Source organism: Anabrus simplex, chromosome 5, assembly GCF_040414725.1.
Source record: "Anabrus simplex isolate iqAnaSimp1 chromosome 5, ASM4041472v1, whole genome shotgun sequence".
Classification (NCBI taxonomy): Eukaryota; Metazoa; Arthropoda; class Insecta; order Orthoptera; family Tettigoniidae; genus Anabrus; species Anabrus simplex.
In genome coordinates, this window is record NC_090269.1 from 104,061,969 (window position 1) to 104,088,499 (window position 26,531).

At 42.7% G+C, this 26,531-nt stretch overlaps 2 protein-coding genes across 2 annotated transcripts in view; both read right to left on the reverse strand.

The window, feature by feature from the left end:
* The window catches only part of Obp50c (Odorant-binding protein 50c), a 74,862-nt gene extending 67,871 nt beyond the window's left edge, over positions 1 to 6,991 (reverse strand). Inside the window, exon 1 of the mRNA XM_067148289.2 lies at positions 6,855 to 6,991. The gene's annotated coding sequence lies outside the window, so the exon portion shown is untranslated. The remainder of the gene's footprint in view (positions 1 to 6,854) is intronic.
* A 2,696-nt stretch (positions 6,992 to 9,687) lies between these two features.
* LOC136874659 (general odorant-binding protein 28a) lies at positions 9,688 to 24,538 on the reverse strand. Its single transcript, XM_067148291.2, has 7 exons — positions 24,473 to 24,538; positions 20,399 to 20,480; positions 19,390 to 19,442; positions 15,055 to 15,090; positions 12,885 to 13,002; positions 11,083 to 11,150; positions 9,688 to 9,817 (listed from the first exon to the last, which is right to left on the reverse strand). The coding sequence occupies exons 1-7, from the start codon at positions 24,524 to 24,526 to the stop codon at positions 9,797 to 9,799; spliced, it is 432 nt and encodes a 143-aa protein (XP_067004392.1). The 5' UTR covers positions 24,527 to 24,538; the 3' UTR covers positions 9,688 to 9,796.
* Positions 24,539 to 26,531: the final 1,993 nt, after the last annotated feature.

The following is a 26,531-nucleotide window of genomic DNA, read 5'->3' on the forward strand; positions in this document are numbered from 1 at the left end:
CATGTATCCCATTTCGAATGGGAGACCTGCGACATGCAACTTTTGTATCGCGACGTACCCAAACACGGAAAAATTGTCGCAGGACATTCCTGGAACTTGTCGCGATTCACGTGTCTGCGACGCTATCGATATTCTATAAAATAATAATCGATAAACGGTACAATGTAGAACACAGCAACAGTTGGCAGGTTTTGCATCCGTACGGTGCGAAGCGGGCAATCGATATACCCAACTTAGTTGGTTTTGCAACCGAACTCTTCTTTCTCAGCTCATTTTGAGAACGTTGTAGCTGGTTTTGCACCCTGAGTCTTTCACTAATCTCTAGAGGACGCGAAAAGATATCCAATGGCGCCAAAAGTCCATTTTTCATATTTTTGTCAGTTAGCTGGTTTTGCAACTAGGCGACTCATATTATATATAGATAGGCCTACTAGTGACGTGACTAGTGTCTCCGAATGAAAATCCTAGCACAGAAGCCGATACTGAGCAAAAACAAATGTTTACTTTTATGTGATTGTTGATATCGTGATCACAGCCACTGGACCTTCAGTTTTACGGGGAAATAAAACCAGATAGACTTGAATTTTCATTATTAAATCCCACAGGCCTTGGTCGCTCAAAAAAGAAAGAAAAGAACAAGCGCATGATATTGTGACCAACAAACCGAACACGCTGACCGCGCAGTTTGGGTCACAGAGCTGTGAGCTTGCATTCGATAAATGGTGGATTCGAACCCTGTTATCAAGCAGTTCTGAATTTGGTTTTCTGTGGTTTCCCATTTTCACACCTAACAAACGTTGAGGCCGTGCCTTAACTAAGGCCAACGATCACTTCCTTCCCAATATGGGGATGGAGGCACTTCTCTTTCTCCAACTACTATCCCTAAATTGTACATGTACAATTTCAGGAAAATAAATAATAGCAATAATCATAACAATCGTGACCATCACCATAAGATCTGTCTGTACCGGTGCGACGTAAGAGCTCAGGCTAAACTCAAGCGAGCGCGCATAGCGAACTGACGGTGAGGACCGGTTGTATTCCTCCACTCAAAGGACGAGCAAGAAGCTACCTGGGGGCAGATGAGCTTCTTTTGTCCCACCCTCCGTCCTGCAAGGCTCGGTCGTTAGCAGAGCTCTTTACTTGTGCTAGTGAGACACGTTATTTACTTGACGCGCTCAGTGAGTGTAATGATAACGTTTACAGTAACAAGAAGGCTCAAGATTCGTTTTTTTTTTTTTTTTTTTTTTTTTTTTTTCCGATAACATTTCCGTAGTGCACAAGTGAAATGTTGCAGATTCTGTCACTTGTGTTAACTACTGCCGGTGGGTGCTACAATCCGTGCATGACAGAGATTTAAATCCTTCGCTTCTTAACATGTCTGACAAAGTGGGTGCATTCATTCTCAGGTGCGGTAAGGGTCGCGCAAAAGTTAACTTGCAGTCGGGAGAGTGTCGGTTTGAACCCGACTGTCGACAGCCCTGAAAATGGTTTACCGTGGTTTCCCATTTTCGCACCAGGCAAATGCTGGGGATGCACCTCACGGTCGCTTCTTTCCCATTCCTAGCCCTTTCCTATCCCATCGTCACCATAAGATCTATCTGTGTAGGTGCGACTTAAAACAAATTGCGTTCTCTGAACACTCGACACTGAACACTGAAAATTCCTACGTGTTACACGAAGTACACGGAAGTGGGTGTTCGTGGATGAAGAATAATTGGACGCATATTGTTTTATGAAACACTCACCTCCGAACGATATCTGGACACTATTTTGCGTCCCTTCTTAAACATATTGACTGAAGGGGAGAGAGACTAGGCCTACTTTCAGTAAGACGGTGTTACGGTTCACACTGCACGTAATTATACGGCTGTAATTAGCAATGTGCGTACATCTCAGGTGCTGGAAAACGAAATTAGGAGAGTGATAAGTCAAATAACGGAAGACGAATTACGGCGCGTGTCGCAGAATTTCCTTTGAAGATGGCAGGTCTGCATACACACAAAAAGAAAGATGTGTGTATTTGAGCAATCTTATTTCATATTGATTAATGTACACTATTTTAATTCCTTTATAAATGGGAGTGAGAGCGCGTGTGTGTTTGCATAATGCAACTCTGCTAAGTTATAAGGTAATATATCTGCAGAAAAGTACTGTAAATGTGGTTAAGTGTCAGAGAAGGCCAGGCACCCTAAGTTCACCACTTGAAAGAAGACAAGTAAATAAATAAATAAATAAATAAATAAATAAATAAATAAATAAATAAATAAATAAATAAGCATTACAAACTTAGTAAGGTAGGCAAGGGTTATTCTGCCCGAAGGCAGGTCCGAACCTCCGCAGAGGTGTTCCTGAGCCGGAGTTTACGTGCGGTAGGGTGGCCAGTTCCTTTCCGCTCCTCCATTCCCTTACCCCCACCAACAGCGCGTGACAACCCATCCAACTCCTGACCACGCCAAATGTTGCTTAACTTCGGAAATCTCACGGGATCCGGTGTTTCAGCACGGCTACGGCCATTGGCATAAACTTAGTCAATAGGTTTTTTTTCTCAATAACTTGAAGAATGCAGATGCCGGGTTTTGGCAATAAATACCTCGCCATTCTCTAGTACATAATAAATTTAAGTTACCGTCATCGAGCAATTCTATTTTTTAAAAGTGAAAACTTACGTAGTCAGAGTTGGCGTGGTTATGTTTCTCATCAATATTCAAAGCTTAACATTATCGCGCAGCAACTTCCCTCCAGGGTTAGTTTTTCCCTCGGACTCAGCGAGGGATCCAACCTCTACCGCCTCAAGGGCAGTGTCTTGGAGCGTGACACTTTGGTTCGGGAGATATAAACGGAGAGAGGACCAGTACCTCGTCCAGGTGGCCTCACCTGCTATGCTGAACAGGTTCCTTGTGGGGGATGGGAAATGGAAAAATGGAAATGGCGTATGGCTTTTAGTGCCGGGAGTGTCCGAGGACATGTTCGGCTCGCCAGGTGCAGGTCTTTCGATTTGACACCCGTAGGTGACCCGCGCGTCGTGATGAGGATGAAATGATGATGAAGACGACACATACACCCAGCCCCAGTGCCAGTGAAATTAACCAATGATGGTTAAAATTCCCGACCCTGCCGGGAATCGAACCCGGGACCCCTGTGACCATTTAGCTATGGAGCCGGACGGGGGATGGGAAGATTGGCAGGGATAGATACCGAAGAGGCAAGGAAGCGACCGCGGCCTTAAGTTAGATACCATCCCGATATTTGCCTGGAGGAGAAGTGGGAAACTACGGAAAACCACTTCGAGGATGGCTGAGGTGGGAATCGAACCTCCCTCTACTCAATTCAACTCCCGAGGCTGTGTGGACCACTTTTCAAATTTCGTGGCAGAGCTGGGAATCGAACCCGGGCTTCCGGGGGTGGCAGCTAATCATGCTAACCACGCCCGGCTCCATCGCTAAATGGTTAGCGTGCTGGCCTTTGGTTACAGGGGTCCCGGTTCGATTCCCGGCAGGCTCGTGAATTTTAACAATCATTGGTTAATTTCACTGGCACTGGGGCTGGATGTATGTGTCGTCTTCATCATCATGTCATCCTCATCACGACGCGCAGGTCGCCTACCGGCTTCAAATCTAAAGACCTGCACTTGGAGAGCCGAACCTGTCCTCGGACACTCCCGGCTCTAAAAGCCATACGCCATTTCATTTCATGCTAACCACTACACCACAGAGGCGGACGGGCAGTAACACGCAATAGATAAAAAGGGAAGTGGTTGTGAAGAAAATACGAAAACTCGATCATTAGAACCAAATAGGAAAATAAGTGGCTATGAATTTAGTTTCGCTAAACGGGACACAATACATCAAATGATGTAGGATGTATTGAGTACGACCTCAACTGATTACGTAAGCATTAGAAGAAATTACGTAAATATGACGTCATTAGAGTTATTACTATTTCCTGGCCTGTGCCATCCACATTCAACGTCACAGATATTAATCACACGTTTCTACAGTTAAAGTAGCAGCAATTGTTACCATGTCACGCACTTACTTTGGTGGCAGTGAGCCGAGAAGTACGCAATATTGTACACAGAAGTTTGTATGGAATAAAATAACAGCTGTATGTGGAACTTCCAGACGTCTATTCTGCACCGACAGCTGGTTCTTAACCAACTGTTTAATTCATGGCTCCAACGGCCAATCCAGTACAAGAATATCAGTAACTTCAACCAATAAATCGCCACAATTTTATCGTTTTTGTGTTATCTCCTTTTATCGCACCAATTGTGAGGTTACTTTTTTAATATAAATTCAACATCATCATCATCATAGAGCACTGTAACAGTATTATTCTGATGAAGCCGAGCCGACATATTGGGAGACTGCTGCCCAAAGAGTTTAAATGCAAAAATGAAACAGTATACTGCATTTCCGCACTGAAATTGTGTTATCAGTATCGGTTATGAATTTCCATTTCAGCCTATTTCATGTGTTTTATATTTAGCACTTGTAATATAATTTATTTAATTTTGCAGTGGTGTCTGGTGGTATATGAAGCTGGGTGTTGCACCAAAATTTTCACTGTTACATTTTGATATGAGAAGTTTACAGAAATAACAAGAAACTCTATTATCGTTAAGTAATGAACTAAATTCCTATTAAAGCTGAAATATATCCGGCAATTAAAACACAGGAAATAAGAGGGTGATTAGATTACACAGTATAACTACAGTTCTTCTTACCTCACTTGAATTGAAAATTTGCCGCCAGTAGCAGCGCTAAGAATCTCGCCCGCCCCCCCCCCCCCCCCCCGCAATAATTGAAAATGTACTCCTCGTTTCTTGATAAGGAAATTTACGAGTTTATTTCGTATTACATGGTTGTATATTATTACAATGAACAACAACGATAATAATAATAATAATAATAATAATAATAATAATAATAATAATAATAATAATAATGAAAACATGAAATGTCGTATGGCTTTTAGTGCCGGGATATCCCAGGACGGGTTCGGCTCGCCAGATGCAGGTCTTTCTATTTGACTCCCGTAGGCGACCTGCGCGTCGTGATGAGGATGAAATGATGATGAAGACAACACATACACCCAGTCCCCGTGCCATTGGAATTAACCAATTAAGGTTAAAATCCCCCACCCGGCCAGGAATCGAATCCGGCACCCTCTGAACCGAAGGCCAGTACGCTGACCGTTCAGCCAACGAGTCGGACATAATAATAATAATAAGTGGATCGAGTCATAAGTCAGAGCAACTTTTTTTTTCTCGCGAACAGGAGACAACATGGAAAATCTAAGATATGTATTTGGAAACGTATGGTATGTACCTGCGTATGATGCCACTAGATGGTGTATGTAAACAACAGTGTGGGTCTAAGCATGCCCCCAAGTAGAGTGTGTGTGAGTGAGAGCGTCACAAAATGGAAGTCAACAAGCAGGAGCAACGATTGTATATTAAAATAGCAGTTCTCAGCGGCAGAAATGCACGCCAATGCCATGCAGAGCTGCGGGAAGCATTAGGAGACACAAGGTTTGACAAAATCAGTCGCCCAATAAGGTTATGGTAACCCTGGCATACGATGTTCAAGGTGTTCTTGTATGTCATCCAATGCGTGAGGGGCACACTGTCAATGCAGTTTATTACAACTCCTTTTTGTTGTACCAATTGCGCCGTGCAGTGCGAACCAGACGTCCAGATCTTTTGGACAACGCCATAATCCTACAGGATAACGCGACAGCTCACACAGCAGCCATCGTTCAGCGTCGCTTACAACGGTGGGGAAGGGAGGTTCTTCCACACCAGCCTCATTCGCCTGATCATGTGACTGTGATCTAATCCCCAAAGTCAAGAACCCATTACGTGGACAACGGTTTGCTAACAAAGAGGACATCGTAACAGTATTTCGGCGAGAGATGTAACACGTTAGCGATACACATACAGCGAATAGTATTCAGCGCCTGTCCCACCGCTGGCAACGCACAGTGGAAACCTTGGGTGATTATTTCGAAGTCCTGTAACCAGTGGAGACCTGTCCTTTGTACGTAGTCTTGTGTATTTGCTGCCTATACCATAATAAAACAATGTTTACCAATGGCCTGTGTTCTGTCACTTTCTTACGAGAAACTCCTGAAGTCAGAATTTGTTTTCAGGCACTATCCATAAGTACATGTTCTTTATTTCTAAACGCATATCTTAGATTTTCCGTGTTGTCTCCTGTTCATGAGGAAAAAAATAGTTGCCATGACTTATGACTCGACCCTCGTAATAATAATAAGAAGAAGAAGAAGAGGAAGAAGAAGAATTTACACAATTTAGTTTTCAAGTCCGAATGAATTAAAATAATACACTTACATGGTTCCAATACACACACACACACACACACACACACGAAATGCATATGCCAATAAATAGTAACCAAAACACGCTGACCGTCACAGTATTAAGAAATAATCTCGTTCCTAGGACCAAATAATTTACAACTCAACCGTCCATCGTAGGTCTACTTAGCTACACTGACTGCCCAGAGTTATAAACCGTCTCGAAACTTCAGTATTTAGAGTTTAGATGAGGAGGCTGTCCTTGTCATCGCATATTCGCTGACTACTGGGTTCTCAGAACTGGCTAATTACTTCAAAAGCCTTGTTGATTGTTGTGAGTGGCAGCAAGGGATGGTTTTTATTAGAACAGGTTGGGAAACCCACATTCTTTCAGAAATAACTACCGTACTCCTATTAACAAAGGGAGCTCTGCACTACGACGGCCTAAGTTTGGAATAACCCTCAGTATACAAATAATACTTCGTTGTGTGCTGTAGCTTTATCAATATGTAAAATCATTCTTCATCTACTGAATTAAGAAACAGTCATGGGCCCCTCATAAGCCATGCCCCCGCCCCGCGAGGCCCACGGGGTTCTTATCGCCACCACTGTTTGCTGTCCTGTTTTTCATTGATGCACAATGTTGGTTATATTGTGAGTGGACCGGTATGGCGTACCTAGTAGCGTGGAAAAGAAATTACTACCGGGCGAGTTGGCCGTGCGCGTAGAGGCGCGCGGCTGTGAGCTTGCATCCGGGAGATAGTAGGTTCGAATCCCACTATCGGCAGCCCTGAAGATGGTTTTCCGTGGTTTCCCATTTTCACACCAGGCAAATGCTGGGGCTGTACCTTAATTAAGGCCACGGCCGCTTCCTTCCAACTCCTAGGCCTTTCCTATCCCATCGTCGCCATAAGACCTATCTGTGTCGGTGCGACGTAAAGCCCCTAGCAAAAAAAAAAAGAAATTACTGTTGTGAGAGGAGAGAAAGCAGGCATCGAGTCATCTGCGCCGAGTGGTGCAATCTAACGGGGACATTTGGAGTTGTTTCTCGACAGCGGGCTTGCTGGTTTCGTGCAACGCCCAAAACCCGATACTGGCGAGCGTACTACTTGATGTTATGTACAGGCTTAGGCTTACTGCTTGGGAGCTGCTGTAGGAATGCAAACCACCCAGGGTTTGATTCCAAGCCGGCAGCGTTTATTGTTCCATTACCAAGTATCAGTACATCGAGCGACCAAAGATGGCTGATTTTAACATATTTTAGAATATATGCTAGTTTTATTAAACTAAAAAAATAGAAGAGGGGCTGCCTGGCCGAGGCGGTAAAGGTTTGCTCGGTTCGCCCGGAAGGACGTGGGTTCGAATCTCCGTCAAGGTCGTAAAATTTAAGAAACGAGATTTCCACTTCCGGAGGTGTATATGGCCCTGGGGTTCACTCAAGGCCTGTTTTCACATGTAGGACTGTGCTTCGGCTGTGCTTCGACCGTGCTACGGCGGTGTCGCCTACTCTGTCTTTTCACATGTAGGACTGTGCTGCGACTGTGCTGTGGTCATGTGGTCCTTGTTCATTGCATCTGTGCTCACAGGTTGGAGACATGGATCCGAACGAAGAGGACGTAGTTATTGCCTGCGCAGCGTACATTGTTTTACAACAAAAGAAGAAGAGAAATAAGAATTATAAAGGCATTCATGTTGTTGAACTAAAATTATCACTTGTTCGTCTATTTTTAAGGAAGACAACTGCGCCACCCTACTACTGCAAACTATCACACAATGTATCTGAACCAACGAGCACAGTACTCAGACAGTGCATTGCGCACTCTATGTTATTCTGTGCTCGTTGGTCACTGGATCACGTACGACCGAGTGCTTCCGATTACCACCGAAATAAGACGGAAGTCCGGCTTGGCGACACTAGGGCGACCGTTTCTAATTTTCACATGTGGTACTGTGCTGAGACCAGGCGACGACTGTGTGGGCCGTAATCGCTCTGCTTGGCGATCCATGACAGCACGGTACCAACACGGTAGGGACACAGTCCTACATGTGAAAATACTCAACTGCTGTTCAATGTAAATGGAATGGTTTATACTGTTTGGCGATTGCGGACGACACAGCACGGTCGAAGCACAGTCGCAGCACAGTCCTACATGTGAAAACAGGCCTTCAGTCTACACCAAAACTGAGTAGCAGGTTAATTCCTGGGAGCAAAGGCGGCCGGGCGTAGAGCTAACCATTCTACCCCAACAAGTGCCGCGGTTAACATTGGTGGAAGCCTTTACCTTCCACTTCTCCAAGGGCCTTCATGGCCTGTACGGAGGTGACTTTGTCTTTGTCTTAAAACAAATAGAAAAAAAAAGACGGCAAATGAATTGCAAAATTGTTGAGAGTTGTGCAACATTGCAACAATACCACGCACCGTCCCTATAAAATTTTGTAGTTATTCACTATATAATAAAAATAAATACTACACGAGCTCCAGATTTATTTAGAGAAAATCTGGAGCTCTCGTTATATTTCTGCATAGTAAATTATCTAAAACGTCCGCCTCTGTTGTGTAGTGGTTAGTGTGATTAGCTGCCACCCCCAGAGGCCAGGGTTCGATTCCCGGCTCTGCCACGAAATTTGAAAAGTGGTACGAGGGCTGGAACGGAGTCCACTCAGCCTCGGGAGGTCAACTGAGTAGAGGTGGGTTCGATTCCCACCTTAGCCATCCTGGAAGTGGTTTTCCGTGGTTTCCCACTTCTCCTCCAGGCAAATGCCGGGATGGTACCTATCTTAAGGCCACGGCCTCTTCCTTCCCTCTTCTTTGTCTATCCCTTCCAGTCTTCCCATCCCCTCCCCCAGCAAGGCCCCTGTTCAGCACAGCAGGTGAGGCCGCCTGGGCGAGGGACTGGTCATCCTTCCCAGTTGTATCCCCCGACCCAGAGTCTGAGGCTCCAGGACACTGCCCTTGAGGCGGTAGAGGTGGGATCTCTCGCTGAGTCGGAGAGAAAGCCAACCCTGGAGGGTAAACAGATTAAGAAAGAAAGAAATTATCTAACACTCAGTTATAGATCATCCAATAGAGATGCGGTTTACTTTGTCATCCGGAAGAGAAAGGTAGAACGTCAGAATCGAAGTGCAGTCAGCCTACACGGTGTCAAACGAATGTGCATGCACACGTTGGCTGAGGCCATACATTATTATGATTAACACTAAAAATATGAATAATTGATTTTTACAGAAGCATTCCTCATATTCATGTTTGTTGTTGCATAGTCATGTGTTAAGTGGAGTGCCAGGGAACGGATAGGAGAAAGTATTAAGATAAGTGATAATGTTGCATAATTATTTTATTGTAGTGTAATACATAATACACCACGTGTTTATGTACATATGGCCTGTTGCAGAGAAAACATGGCGTAAGGACGAGGTAAACAAAGAATATAGTCCAGTGTGCGAAGTCTGTTCTTTTGGAACCCGCTGGTTTCTAAGCTTCAAAGCTGCCGAACTGAAAAAATAAAGAAAAAACATAAGTATAAAAGTCTGTTTTTATATTTGCACTACACAAAGTAATCTTACTTTGAATTTATAGTGCCTAATTCTCGTGGAAATGAACTAAACGGAATTATAAGAAAGTTTCGAGAAAAACAGGAAAGTATATCAAAATTCTTTTAAGGCGCTAACTATGACTCTAAAGTGAGGCCGTTTTGAGACAGTACTGTTAAATGTGTCCGCCTCTGCGGTGTAGTGGTTAGCGTGATTAGCTGCCAACCCCGAAAGTCCGAGTTCGATTCCCGGTTCTGCCACGAAATTTGAAAAGTGGTACGAGGGCTGGAACGGGGTCCACTTAGCCTCGGGAGGTCAACTAAGTAGAGGTGGGTTCGATTCCCACCTCAGCCATCCTGGAAGTGGTTTTCCGTGGTTTCCCACTTCTCCTCCAGGCAAATGCCGGGATGGTACCTAACTTAAGGCCACGCCGCTTCCTTCCCTCTTCCTTGTCTATCCCTTCCAATCTTCGCATCCCCCCACAAGGCCCCTGTTCAGCATAGCAGGTGAGGCCGCCTGGGCGACGTACTGGTCATTCTCCTCAGTTGTATCCCCCGACCAAGAGTCTGAAGCTCCAGGACACTGCCCTTGAGGCGGTATAGGTGGGATCCCTCGCTGAGTCCGAGGGAATAACCGACCCTGGAGGGTAAACAGATGATGATGTCTGTTAAATGTGAAATAGGGTAATGAAAGACACTGTGAACGAAACTGGGGGCATTAAAGACCGATTTTAACGGAATATTTCAATAGAAAATCTTGATTAATATACATTGTATACTTTTATTTCAAATGGGGACACCACAAACAATCTCGAACATGGGTTTTGGTACCACTTGTATCCCGAATCCAGTCCTCACAGACAAAGATAGCTTAGATTGCGAGTATCAAAACTTTACAACACAGTTCGGAGAAACATTTCAGCTCTTTCTAATGTCTGACACCGATCGGGCGAGTTGGCCGTGCGGTTAGGGTCGCGCAGCTGTGAACTTGCAGCCGGGAGGTAGTGAGTTCGAATCCCACTGTCGGCAGCCCTAAAGATGGTTTTCCGTGGTTTCCCATTTTCACACCAGGCTGTACCTTAATTAAGGCCACGGCCACTTAGTTTCCATTCCTAGTCCTTTTCCTACCCCATAGTCACCATAAGACCTATCTGTGTCGGTACGATTTAAAGCCAATTGTGAAAAAAATGTCTGACACTAATAATGTATTTCGTAAAATGTTCCTTACCTCAGGGATGGCACCCACAGCACATTCCATCAGCTTGGGCGCTGTCTCGCACTTGTCTGTTGTGGTTACTGAAACACAAGTAAAAATGTATCTATCATTTCAGGTAAAATACAGTTTGGCTCTCTAATTCTATGGACTTAACTTATTATAGATAAGCCTATTCATTTCGTTATTGCCCTTTCTGCATGTAAAATTACTACACTGACTTTCCAATTAAAATCCTATGAAATTATAATGTCCTTACTGGTAACTTTGCAATCAGAAATATTCTTTTCTTGCGATTCAAATTCTGTCCATCCAATGGGATGCTATTTCTTAAAAAATGAAAATCCACAGTCTGTTTCCAGTCATTCGATCGGGTCAGGAATGGAATGAATGAAGCCCCCATCTGGCGGCGAGGATAGGAATTGTGCCGGCTGCCGAAGCCTGTCGCACTCCTCCGAAGCAATTATTAATGAATGACATATGAAATTAAATGATATTGGAGTGTGTTGCTGGAATGAAATATGACAGGGAAAGTCAGAGTACTCTGAGTACTCGGAGAAAAACCTGTCCTGCCTCAGCTTTGTCCAGCACAAATCTCACATGGAAGTGACCGGGATTTGAACCACGGAACCCAGCGGTGAGAGGCCAGCGCGCTGCCGCCTGAGCCACGGAGGCTCTGATGTTTTTCTTGATGGGTGTAATGTATTTGCATCTGGTTGTTAATGAAGGTTAGAACAAAGTTAAGCTTCCATCAAAGTCTCAATCTCATTTATGGCTTTGTCAGTACGGAAGCTGGTGAGGTACGGGTGGTTTAGAGTAATGCCATTCGGAGCACACCTAGTGCGTCTGTTTGTCATGAAGGGGTCGGTCACGCTGCAGCAACATTGTCTGGCCTAGTGAGGAAAGCAATGGCAAACTACCTCGCTCCACATCATGCCTTGAACGCCTCATTATGGCACTGTCATCCGTTTTGGCGATTTCCCTATAATCGCATAACCTTTTGTTGGTGCTATTCGAGCCTCTGGACTGAAGACTTACCAGACAGACTAGGAATACACTTGAAAATGAAAATCCACAGCCTGTTCCAGTCATTCGACCGGATGAGGAATGGAATGAATGAAGCCCCCATCTAGCGGCGAGGATAGGAATTGTGCCAGCTGCCGACGCCTGTCGCACTCCTCTGGGGCAATGATTAATGAATGCCAGATGAAATGAAATTATATTGGAGAGTGTTGCTGGAATGAAAGATGACAGGGAAAACCGGAGTACTCGGAGAAAAACCTGTCCTGCCTCCTCTTTGTCCAGCACAAATCTCACATGGAGTGACCGGGATTTGAACCACGGTACCCAACAGTGAGAGGCCGGCGCGCTGCCGCCTGATCCATGGAGGCTCTACGAATACACTTGCTATTATACATTACACAGTGAGTGTATATATTTCATATCAAACGAGAATATTCTTTTGGGGTGGGTGGGAGGCTGATTTAGAATATGTCTTTGTTTCCGTATATGTCTGTACCTGCATCCTGTTTCACACTGCTGTGAAAATAGTGCTCTGATGTGTTTCAAGTAACTTGTTTTGAGACTTCAACCGCTTTAGCTATTTTTAGAACATTCACATCAGTTTAGTTTCTAAATAGTTAGGAAGTTCTAAAAATAAGAAGCTGGATATATCTGGATTGAATTCTGATGAGAGTAGTGTTTTTCATTCTTGTTAAATTTTGCATGTTATTTCTTTTCTATGTTTTCAGGATAGTGTATATTCAACAATAACTACAACTACATGCAACGTTACGTGAAGTAGGACTACCACTCACCTTCTGCAGCACACTTGTCGATAGCTGCAATTGCTTTGCTCAGCTTTTCTGGCTTGTCGTCAAGAATCATCTGGGCTTTGTTTTTGGCTTGGGTAGCATCGAACTGGCCGTTTACAATCTGCGTACAGAATAGCATGGGTGATTTGAAGAACCGTAGAAATGTATGCAGAATATAATTTAGTCAATAATAGTCTAATAATTATATTTATCCTTCAATTTTATTGTTTAGAGCAGAGCCTCTCAAACGTCCAAAATCTCACGCGTGCAAAACGAGGCGCAGAGGTTCTGTGGACCGTGCATCGGTCCTACTCGGCTAGGTTCGGACCAGCGTTCTGTCTCGGAACGACTCGGCTAAGCTCGGCTCAATTCGGCTTGGATGGCGAGCCCTGCAGAGCGAGTGAGGAATGGGGAAACAGGCGGAGCGAGCGAGACAGGCGTAGGGAAAGAGAGAGACAGCGCTATTGCTCAAATTTGAGGAGTGGGGTCTGCACTCTGGTCAACCTAGCCAAGTCGTCTTATATAATGTACCGGCGCATGCACCCTGAGAGGCCCTGGTTTAATTTGTTTAGCTACTATAACATTCTACAGGAGTAGATTAGTTAAATACATTTGTACGAGTACAAAAGGTAAGGTAAGGGTCATTCTGCCCGAAGGCAGGTCCGAACCTCCGCAGAGGTGTACCTGAGCCGGAGTTTACGTGCGGTAGGGTGGCCAGTTCCTTTCCGCTCCTCCATTCCCTTACCCCCCCCCCTCCCCACCAACAGCGCGTGGCAACCCATCCAACTCCTGACAACGCCCAATGTTGCTTAACTTCGGAGATCTCACGGGATCCGGTGTTTCAACACGGCTACGCCCGTTGGCAGTACAAAGGGAATTACTTCTAAATAAAACGCAAACATGTATTCCTGCTGAGTCTGACACTTCTAGTTACTTTCCCAAAGTCCTACTGTCTATCCAGTCAGACCTCTCCTGGTCATCTGTTCTTCTTATCTGAACCCTGCGGTCTTTCGTCCTTCTGCCATTATCCCATATCCTCAATATTCGCGGTGTCAGCTCCCTTACATTCCTTTCTTCAATTGAAAATCTCGTTGTTCTATTTTCAGTACAACAATAAGCACAACCACCATCTAAATTAAAAATGTTCCTTATCCCATGCAGAACTATGACCCATTTGGAGTAAGCGTCTCCTAATGATGATTCAATTTCGTCACAAAGTACCTACTTTTAAGGGGATTTGTACGTGAACATCATAGAAAATGCTCCAATATTTCCTTATATTCATGGTACTCCTGCTACTGAAGTTTAGAATACACAAAGTTATAATTTTTATGATAATTTAACTATAGAATTATTTTAAATCCATAAAAGTTTTGCTTTCCCAAAAATTACATTTGATATTCATTTTTAATGAGTTTTTTGAAGCATTGAGTACATGTTGTCACTTCATGGGTTGGTACATGTATCTCAGAAACTATTAAAGGTAGAGAGCTGAAAGTTTGTACAGAAATCTTAGACAGGTATCAGATTAATGTAGACCATTTTTAGGGTTCTAGGTGAAATACTTCCCACTGAAAATGTTCAATATTTTTTGTTGGTAAATATAAAAATAGAGACTGTAGAATTCTCACAATATGTAAATGCAATAATGGTCTACTCTGAAGAACAGATTATGGAGAACATCCAGTAAAGTTGCTGGTTTCTGGGAATATAATGCAAGTTGCTATCGACTCAAGAACGTCGTTGACAGGAACAGTGTTAAGGGACTGTCAATAAAATTAATACAATATTTTTAAATGTCTATGCATTACTTTTTATTATGGACTAGAGTAAAGGGATCGTGAAGTCGACTCTGCAGGATCATACTGTGAAGTTTTCTCTCCTTAGAAGGTAAGAATGTGTTAATCTGCTATGACCTATCCTCAGCTTGCATAAAGCTATGTGAAAACAGAAAAGAGGACTGCTTCACGGCACTTGTCCGTTTTATTGGCCTAAGCTTATTGGGAGTTCTGATAGGTAGTCCCTCCACCTTCTGAGACGTCAGTATGATTCGGTGTACGGGACTATTCAAACTCCATATAAAAGCAGCACACAATTAAGACAAATTCTTGCAAACTCATGCAGTAAAAGAGTCGAAGAAATATCATGAAAATACAAGGCACTGAATACTTACCACGCCTGCTTTCTCACCCATACATCCCAGGAAACACTGAAACAGAACACATCATACATTAATATAAAACAATTCCTTGCCTCACTGGTGTTGTTTCTTTCCTTCTCTCATTCATTCATTCATTCATTCATTCTTTTCATTTATTTATGTATTTATTCTCTCTTCTCACTTTTCCCCTTTTTTTCCTAGCCCAACTACATTTCAAATTACCTTTCATCCTCAACAACAACACCAACACTAACATCAACAACAACAACAACAACAACTCCCAATCTGAGAAATATGAAGTTTTAGAGAGAATGCTCGTCAATTCTTAAACAACAAGAGAAAGAAAGTCTGAGCAATATTACAATAAAAGTTCATTAATGTTTGCAATAGTCACTTTCACTAGAATAAAACGGCCTATGCGTACAGAATAAATGTAGAAAGTAAGAAATTATTAAGTACACCATTTTCGAAAAAAGGAATTCACTTGCTTATGTTACAAATTCATAAGACATATCAAGCTTCAATGAAAAACCGGAGAAAGTACTTTTTAAGGTCTTCTAATGGGTGAGGTACCTAGTTGTCTTTCTTTAAAGATTTTAGTGTCGGCTGGATAATATACAGTGCAACGTATTAGCATTTGATAGACTTTGTAAAATGACTCTCTGATATTTTTGGTTAGTCATCGCCAACTTTCTGCAGTAATAAATGTGAGTTTACTTTTTCTGGTAACATTCACAGAGCCCACTGTGTGACCCATCATTACCAATTAATTCTAGAATTTTATTGGATGTTAACAACCGCACAGATATTTAGAGAAAAATTAATTAATTAATGTTTGCTCGTAATCTCACGTCTCACTAATTATGTTTTCTATTTTAGGAGTCGCTGAAGTGGCGGAATTTTGTCCCAATGGTTAATTTTTCCGTACCAATAAATATACCAATAGGAGGCTGGCGTATTTGAGCACCTTCAGATACCACCGAGCTGAGCTCGTCAAGTAGAGCTTCACGCATTCAACCCGGTGCCACTGATTATAGAAGAAAGTAATTATGTCGCCAGAAGAATGTCATCTACATAGCGTTACGTGTTCGGCAACAAAAGGGTTTTTAAACTTCTTTTACTCCTCCTTCATAAAATGTGGGTGCATTATTCCCACAAAAGCAGATACAAATCATGAAACAAGGAAGTCTAGTGGTATGCTCTAGATATTCTTAGGTCTTAATATCCCCAAAATCTTGTTGTTTGAGTCATCAGTCAATAGACTGGTTTGATGCAGCTCTCCATGCCACCCTATCATGTGCTAACCTTCTCATTTCTACGTAACTACTGCATCCTATATCTGCTCCAATGTGGTTGTCATATTAATACCTTGGTCTACCCCTACCGTTCCTACCACCTACCCTTCCTTCAAAAACCAACTGTATAAGTCCTGGGTGTCTTAAGATGTGTCCTGTTATTCTATCTCTTATTCTCGTCAAATTTAGCCAAATCGATCTCCTCTCACCAATTCGATTCAGTGCTTCTTCATTTGTGATTCGATCTATCCATCTCACCTTCAGCATTCTTCTGTAACACCACATTTCAAAAGCTTCTATTCTCTTTCTTTCTGAGCTACTTATCGTCCATGTTTCACTTCTATACAATGCCACGCTCCACACGAAAGTCTTCAAAAACATCTTTCTAATTCCGATATCAATGTTTGAAGTGAGCAAATTTCTTTTCTTAAGAAAGCTCTTCCTTGCTTGTGCTAATCTGCATTTTAAGTCCTCCTTACTTCTGCCATCGTTAGTTATTTTACTACCCAAGTAACAATATTCATCTACTTCCTTTAAGACTTCATTTCCTAATTTAATATTTCCTGCATCACCTGCTTTCATTCGACTGCACTCCATTACTTTTGTTTTGGACTTATTTATTTTCATCTTGTACTCCTTACCCAAGACTTCATCCATACCATTCAGCAACTTCTCGAGATCTTCTGCAGTCTCAGATAAAATAACAATATCATCGGCAAATCTCAAGGTTTTGATTTCCTCTCCTTGGATTGTGATTCATTTTCCAAATTCCTCTCTCATTTCCTTTACTGCCTGTTCTACGTAAACATTGAAGAGGAGGGGGGACAAACTGCAGCCTTGCCTCACTCATTTCTGGATTGCTGCAAGCCCTCGATTCTTATCACTGCAGATTGATTTTTATACAGATTGTAGATAATTCTTCGTTCTCGGTATCTGATCCCAATCACCTTCAGAATTCTAAATAGCTTGGTCCAATCAACATTATCGAATGCCTTTTCTAGATCTACGAATGCCATGTACATGGGCTTGTCCTTGATTCGATCCTCTAAGATCAGACGTAAAGTCAGGATTGCTTCCCCAAAATATGTATATCTTAAGGTTCAAATAATCAATTATTCAAATGATTTTTAGTTTTGGGAATAAATAGAACATGATACATAAAAGAAACTAAGGATCCAGTCCCTACTAATAGCTTAGAAATTCTTGCACATGGACTGAGTGCAGTTTTGAAACCCTAAATTTGATAGTATTCAGAGTTCAATTCAAGAACACATAAAATTATTCTGTGATGGCCTTGTGGAGTTTTAACTCAGGTCTCTTTGCACTTGTGGACCCAACACTTATTGACGAAAGTAAGTACCGGAGACTGTAACAGAATAGACAGCAGATTTAGACAACATTTCGTACTAGAGAGCGAGTATCCAACAGATAGCCGTTCCTATTAGGGAATCTAACCAATCGGCCTCCTAATCAGTGAACACAGAACAATATTTATGACAATGATCTATTTTGTGCTACGTTTTATTGCTAATTTTCTAGCAATTTTCTCGACACTGATCCCCCTGTGGGTGGGGGCGGTAGAATAACACACACGGTATCGCCTGCTTTCGTAAGAGGCGACTAAAAGGGGCCCCAGGGGCTCTGAACTTTGGAGCGTGGATTAGCGATCACGGGGCCCTTAGCTGAGTCCTGGCATTGCTTCCACTTACTTGTGCCATGCTCCTCACTTGCATCTATCTTATCCGACCTCTCTTAGTCAACTCTTGTTCTTTTCCGGCCCCGACGGTATTACGTATGGAGGCCTAGGGAATACTTCATCTTCACGCCCTTCGTGGCCCTTGTCTTCCTTTGGCCGATACCTTCATTTTTCGAAGTGTTGGACCCCTTCCATTTTTTTCTCTCTGATTAGTGTTATATAGAGGATGGTTGCCTGGTTGTACTTCCTCTTAAAACAATAATCACCACCACCACCACCACCACCACTACCACCATCACCACCATCTCTACACTGACGACTCCACGTGGTTCGAGAAATTCCGATAAAGTGAAAACCTCAAAATCTGTCGCTGTGAGAAAAGAAACATGAGTGTTAATTTACAAGTCAGAAAGGTACACAAGACTTGTCTTTCGACAAACATCATTACAAGGAATGCCATGCCTTAGATTATCTTGACAAGTCTCTTTGTTTGTGGACTACTGCAAAGTAAAGCCACATTCCTACAACCCATAAAGGTACCTGGAGAAGTGGAAGTTAAAGGCTCTGTAATAAAAAGAAAAAAGCTACTCTCTCTGATGTCAGAGTCTTTACTTGTCTCCAGAAAATAATCTGATACTCATTTCTGCCTAAATTCTAAATTTCTTGTCTTTCATACTGCGAATCGAATCCAAGTCTCCCTGGTAAGATAAGTGTGCCTTCAGCTAGGCTGATATTTTTATATGAATGGCCAGGATTAAGCATAATTTATTTTTATGTATCCATTTAATATTATTTGACGACGGGGTTAGCACAGTGGCTTAGTGGCTGACTTACTTCCAGGACGACCGAGGTTTGAATCTCAGTTGATCCACGGTTGGAACTTTCACTTGGAAAACTACGTGGCATCAGGGAGAGTATCCCACTTCAAACACTAGGAGAAACACAAAATGGCCAAGGGTGGCTTCAGTCATTCCAGAACTTACTCAGAAAAGCTGAATATCTTTTTATTACAAATTATTTAATTTAATAAACGAAATATGTTTAATGAATTATATTCAGTCGCTTCGCCACATACCTACGAACTCTCCAAAAAGGAACAGGTTCTCGTGATTTAGATATAATGTAAGGTAAGGGTTATTTTGCCCGAAGGCAGGTCCGAACCTCCGCAGACGTGCTCCTGAGCCGGAGTTTACGTGCGGTAGGGTGGCCAGTTCCTTTCCGCTCCTCCATTCCCTTACCCCCCACCAACAGCGCGTGGCAACCCATCCAACCTAACTTCGGAGATCTCACGGGATCCGGTGTTTCAATACGGCTACGGCCGTTGGCTGATTTAGAAATAACGGACATAATATTTACCTTGCCCTCTTGCGAAGTAGGAACTTGCTTCTGAAGAACAGCCTTCTCTTCCTCTGTAACAAACATATCATTATCCCACACGCAGTCGTGAAATATCAAGCTGATGCCAAAAAAAGAAAAATGTCAATAAACTAAATATATTGATAAAATTAGCTTGTAACTGAAAGCAATTATTTCAACTTTTAATTGGGAATATCCCTTAAGAAATCTTATATGTAAGTTATATCAAGAACAATAACATTTAAACCTTATACCAAAATTAATTGGGACGAGTGATGGAATGATGACCTATTTTAAAAATACACAATCGAGCAAAATAATTATCTTACATTATTTGTATAACATGAAAAATTGAAAATAATATTTAATTTATCGAACTAGAAGACTGGATCGAATGAAAACGGAACGGGGGGAGAAGGGGTTCGACAAAGTTTATTTCAAAAGTATATCCAAAATTGCACAAGCACTTGTCCCTCCTGTTTTACCAAGCGCGAAGACCCTGATCGTTGAACTCTTTTTTGGGTGAAATTCGAACCAGCCTTAAACATTGTCCTTGGATTCACCGTCCTTGTAGAATTGTCGACCTTTCAATGCTTTTTTCAACGGATGGAAGGTCTAGAAATCGCATGGTGATAGATCGGCACAATACGGTGGGTTTTTCGTTGAAAATGGAATTGAAGGTTCTGTTCTTCTATTGAGACAGTTAGCAAATGGTTCCATTCTCAGCCAAAAGAGTTCTACGGGCAGGGTATCCACCGCTTGGTGAAACAGAAGACGTGCTGTGTAACTTCTGAGAAAAACTTGTCGATTTCATTCTGTGGCCCATGTTGCGTTTTCATTTCATCCACCCTTAGAATTCATTTGAAAATACGGTATCTTGTGAAATATTACAAACTTTTAAGTAACCTCCAATATCGGATTTTGGTTTCTAACCCAGAATTCAGTACCAGTAACATAGGATATTAAAAAGCTAATTTGTCTATTTATTACAATTAGCATCGATTCTTACCTTCACTGATGGTGAAATCCTTCTTGCATTCATCTCTAAATTTCATCACGGCTGCGATGATCTCTTCACGTGTCATTGCCGCCTGTAATAAGGAAATGCCATTACATAAGGGAAATTAGCCTAATGTACCTATGGGATGGGGACGTTACTACATTGTAATCATAATGAAATGGCGTATGGCTTTTAGTGCCGGGCGTGTCCGAGAACAAGTTCGGCTCGCCAGATGCAGGTCTCTTGATATGACTCCCGTAGGTGACCTGCGCGTCGTGATGAAGATGAAATGATGATGAAGTCATCACATACACCAAGCCCCACTGCCAGCGGAATTAACCAATTATAGTTAAAATTTCTGACCCTGCCGGGAATGGAAATCGGGACCCCTGTGACCAAAGGCCAGCATGCTAACCATTTAACCATGGAGCCGGAAATTAGCTTAATTTACGTATGAAATGGGGACGTTACTGAATTGTATTCATAATAACAATGGCTTACGACCTCCAAAGAGACGAGGTGCAGGTTCTTCGACTGCATACCCACGGGCGACTTGCGCGTCAGTCACCAATGATCTACATTTAGGACTGTCGCCCAGGTGGCAGATTCCCTACCAGTTGTGTACCTAGTCTTTTCTGAAATGTTTTCAAAGAACTTGGAAAATTATCGAGTACTAACAGGTGCCCGCGGCTTCACCCGCGTTTATTAATTCAACCGCGTTGGATGTTTCTAAACCGTTTAATCAAATGTAAAAGACTATATTTATTAACATACATCGTTTTTACGTTTAATATTGGTCGTTTTCTATTCTTTTAATATTTCCCCTCCCTTTCCATTCCACACACGTAGGGGTGTCTTACCCTACAGTTTTCTTTCCCAAACAGTAAGTCAACGAGCTCAATAGCTACCAGTCGCTTAAGTGCGGGCAGTATCCAGTATTCGGGAGATAGTGGGTTCGAACCCCACTGTCGACTGTCCTGAAGATGGTTTTCCGTAGTTTCCCATTTTCACACCAGGCAAATGCTGGGACTGTACCTGAATTAAGGCCACGGCCGAATCCTAGCCACTCCTAGCTCTTTCCTATCCCATCGTCGCCATAAGACCTATCTGTGTCGGTGAGACGTAAAGCAAATTGTAAAAAATAAATTAAAAAACAGTTAAGTCATATGAGTATCATGTTTGGTTGAGAGCTATGCTGGAACAAGCACACGTACATCCATGATCTCGGTCGTTTTGCACATTTTTTCACCATTTTTAACCCCAGTCCCGATTGGGATTGAACTTTGGCTCAAACGGCATCCATAGTGTCACAGTTCATCTTAGCTATCCCATTACTATGAATTCGCCACTAATATCGGTCATTTTTCGGATTTTTACATTTCACCCCATCCTTTAGGGGTGCTAGGGGTTTCTTGCCCCTACAGTAATTTTTCCAAATAGTAAGCCATATGTGTATCTAGTTTGGTTGAGAGCTATGCTGAAACATACACATTCACCCATAATCTCTGTCATTTTCGACATTTTCTTTCTTCACACCTTCTACCCCTATGCAACGGGGACTGAACTTGATCTTTTCATTTTTATATGCCGTATATAGTAGTACAAGAAGAAGAAGAAGAAAAAAAGCATATGAGAGTTAAGAAAATCATCATAATCTTCACATACTGTTGGTTAGGAAACCTACTGATCAGACTTGTAATGCGGTTTCCTTTTCTTCCACCCTTCTCACCCCTTACGCCGAAATACCCATCACATTTCGTTCACATCACTTCCTAAACCCTCCCAGGAATAATAAGAACAAATTGTGAAATTTTCAGCCAGATCGGTCCAGTAGTTTTTGAGTCCATTCGAGACATACATACAAACAACCCATTCATTTATATTTACAGAGAGATTTTTTTAATGATAAATTATTCCAAACCTCTACTCCTCACCCTATAAGTGAATACTTGTCCTATTTGCCCTTTTGAATTCCAACCTTGTCCGCCTATGTGGTGTACCGGTTAGTGTGATTAGCTGCCAGCCCCGGAGGCCCGTGTTCGATTCCCGGCTCTGCCACGAAATTTGAAAAATGGTACGAGGGTTGGAACGGGGTCCACTTAGCCTCGGGAGGTCAAATGAGTAGAGGTGGGTTCGATTCCCATCTCAGCCATTCTGGAAGTGGTTTTCCGTGGTTTCCCACTTCTCCTCCAGGCAAATGTTGGCATGGTACCTAACTTAAGGCCACGGCCGCTTCGTTTCCTCTCTCTTGTCTATCCCTTCCAATCTTCCCATCCCCCAACAAGGCCCCTGTTCAGCATGGCAGGTGAGGCCGCCTGGACGATGTACTGGTCATTCTACCCAGTTGTATCCCGGCCCAAAGTCTCATGCCCATTCCAACTTTACCTTCAAATTGTGATCGTTTCCACTTTTAAGAGCTCCGCTCAATCTTATTCGTCTACTAATGTCATTGCACGCCATCTCCGCACTGACAGCTCAGAACATACCATTTAGTCTAGCAGTTCGTCTCCTTACTCCCGATTCTTGCCAGCCCAATGTTTGCAACATTTTCGCAGCACTACTACTTTGTCGGGGATCGCCAAGAAGGATGGGGCCCCGGGAGTCTTTGATCTTCACACCTCTGGGCTGAGTGGCTCAGATGGTTGATGCGCTGGCCTTCTGGCCCTGACTTTGCAGGTTCGATCCTGGCTCAGTCCGGTGGTATTTGAAGGTGCTCTAATACGTCAGCCCCGTGTCGGTAGATTTACTGGCACGTGAAAGAACTCCTGCGGGACTGAATTCCGGCACCTCAGCGTCTCCGAAAACCTTAAAAGAGTAGTTAGTGGGAAGTAAAGCAAATAACATTATTATTTATTATCTTCACATCTTTCTGGCCCTTCCCCTTCTTTTGCCGATACCTTCATTCTACGAAGTGTCAGACCACTTCCATTTATCCTCTGATTAGAGGATGGTTGCCGAGTTGTACTTCCTCTCAAAAGAATAATCATTACCACCAAGATGGGGTCTTACCTACGATGCACTCTAATCGCCCAGCCAGAGTAAATATTCAATAAAAGTTAAAACTCCCGCCCCGGCCGGGTTTCGAACCCGGGTGCCCTTGGACCAAAGACCAACATGCTAATCACTTTGTGATCATTGTTTTATTTATTCAACGTATGGTATTTACATGACTTTGCTGGCGACATGTAGTGTTTACAATGCGCTATGTCTTCTGGTATGGGCTAGAATAAATTTCTTACTTTCATTGACCTGTCTCAGTCTCTTCCTTGACTTGGCAATATGAAAATTACTCAGGTATGAGCGATGCTAGTAATCTTTCTTCTTTCTTAATCTGTTTACCTTCCAGGGTCGGATTTTTCCCTCGAAATCAGTGAGGGATCCCACCTCTACCGCTCCAAGGGCAGTGTCCTGGAGCTTCAGACTTTGTGTCGCGGGATACAACTGGGGTGGTGGACCAGTACCTCGCCCAGGCTGCCTCACCTGCTATGTCTTTTGGAGGGATGGGGAGATTGGAAGGGACAGGCAAGGAAGAGGGAAGGAAGCAGCGGTGGCTTTAAGTTAGGCACGATCCCGGCATTTGCCTGGAGGAGAAGGGGGGAACTACGGAAGACCACTTCGATGATTGTTGAGGTGGGAATCGAACCCACCTCTACTCAGTTGACCTCCCGAGACTGAATGGACCCCGTTCCAGCCCTCGTACCAAATTTCGTGGCAGAGCCGGGAATTGAACCCGGGCCTCCGGGGGTGGCAGCTAATCACACTAACCACTACAGCACAGAATATACTTTGGTATCCTTTAATTTAGTAATTTCATCATACCTGCATATCGTAGAGAAATATTCGTAATAAAGATAACATATCTATCTACAAATTTAAGGCATTTGGAATGATTAATTTACATTTACTATGTCAAAATAGTGGAAGTCTCTAAAATTCTCTAAAATGTCAATGAAAATGTTACCAATGCATCATAAGGGCATGGACAATAAATGCTTAATATTCGAGGCAACTTTCAAATCTGTAAAAACTGATAATAATCGAAGCAACTTTCAAATCTGTAAAAAATGAGAATATTTTTCTTACCGTAGCAACGGAGATGGTGACTGCAATGATAGTGTAGACGAGGAACTGTCTCATGTTGCTGATTCTCTGTCAGATGCACTTGTAAGAATGCTATAACTTACCACTCACATTCAGGGTTTAAATACTAAAGACTCCAAGGATTTAGGGAGGATTTTATCTGCCCTTTTGGATGAGAATATTACTACCTTGTTCGTACATTAGCATTGATGCCAGCAAACCGTTACTAATGAGCTCTCTGTAATCACCCTGAAAGTGAGCATTACGCAGGAGGTAAAAACTCATTAAATAAAACCATTTTAGCTTCGCCTTTGTGAGCTTCCTCTTAATTGTATACATTATATGGGTTTCTCCTGTATTCGCAACTCGTCACGATGACTTCACGCATTCAAATGAATCTGTCGATAATTTTTGCAATGTCATTTAGTGCAGGAACCGTTTACCTCGATTGGCAACGAATACCTAGTTATCATTCATGCTTGCTTTGGTCCGGAACGACAGTTGTTCCCAAAATCAGTTTTCGTCTTTCTCAAGGTACAGCCGGGAGTGTAGGTACCGTGCCAATGAAGAGAATGTGCCATGAACCAGTCGAAGAGCCAGGAGTTTGTACACGGTATGTATTGATAAAATGAGCGAATATCATGAAGTTTAATTCTACTATAAATGCCCTTCAAGGTACTGAGTCCTCAAAATCCTGAAAGGAGGGGTAGACGACGATTCAGTTTTGAGAGAAAACTTCAAAGTAGATATTGTCGTTAAATTCTGGAATTCCAACGTAATTTCACGATATTTGGTTGAGTCAGTTGGGATCCCAATATTTACGAAGTTGAAGATTGAATTTAAACCCCAGCTCTGGCCGGGAGATTGCTGTAGAACAATTATCGTACATTATTATTATTATTATTATTATTATTATTATTATTATTTCATGTTGTCCGGTTTCTTTGCTCAATTGTCAGCGTAGTGGGCTCGGGTTCAGAGGTCCCCGGGTTCGATTCTGGCCAGGCAGGGGATTTTAACTACGTCTGGTTAATTCTATAGGTCGAGGATTGGGTGTTCGTGTTCATCTTAATACACATCTTCATTTACATACAACACATCACACTACAAACCACCATAGAAACACGCAATAGCGAGTACATCCCTCCACATAGGGTTGGTGTCAGGAAAGGCATCCGACCGTAAAACTGGGTTAAATACCTAAAACGTGCTGACCCCAGATAATTGGCGAAAGGCCAGGAAGACGAAGAGAAGATCATTATTTATATTTTTGATAGCTATTTTTTTGCTAGTGGCTTTACGTCGCACCGACACAGATAGGTCTCATGGTGACGATGGGATAGGAAAGGCCTAGGAGTTGGAAGGAAGCGGCCGTGGGTTTAATTAAGGTACAGCCCCAGCATTTGCCTGGTGTAAAAATGGGAAAACACGGAAAACCATTTTCAGGGGTGACGACAGTGCGATTCGAACCCACTATCTTCCGGGTGCAAGCTCAGAACCGCGCGCCTCTAACCGCACGGCCAACTCACCCGGTGATAGCTATTTAACGCTCTACTATCACAGAGCACATTTCGGTGACACAAGAGAGGAAAGGTTTCGAACTGCGGAGAGAGAACAGCCCCGACATTTTCCGGGCGTGAATATAGGAAACCACGGAAAACTCTCTTGAGGGTTGCCGATAGTGGGGTTGCTACACTACCCACCATCTCTTGAACGCAACCTTGCGGTTACAAAACGAGTACCACATAGACAAATCACTTTTTAATTATTGGTCAATAGATATTTCAGTATCGTAAGCACGAAGGTAATCAATTTAGTCTGAAACTACAATACACTGGTCAATATTTTGACATTCGTGAAATTCAATCAACGAAATATATCTGCCAAAGAAAATAATGAATTTTACATCTAAGCAGAAAATACTCTGCACATATGCAACAAGAGTGATGTTCTTAGCTACTCTTAACTAGTTTATTGATAACCCATGCAGCTATATAGTACAAAATGGTGGTGGTGATTATTGTTTTAAGAGGAAGTACAACTAGGCAACCATCCTCTATAT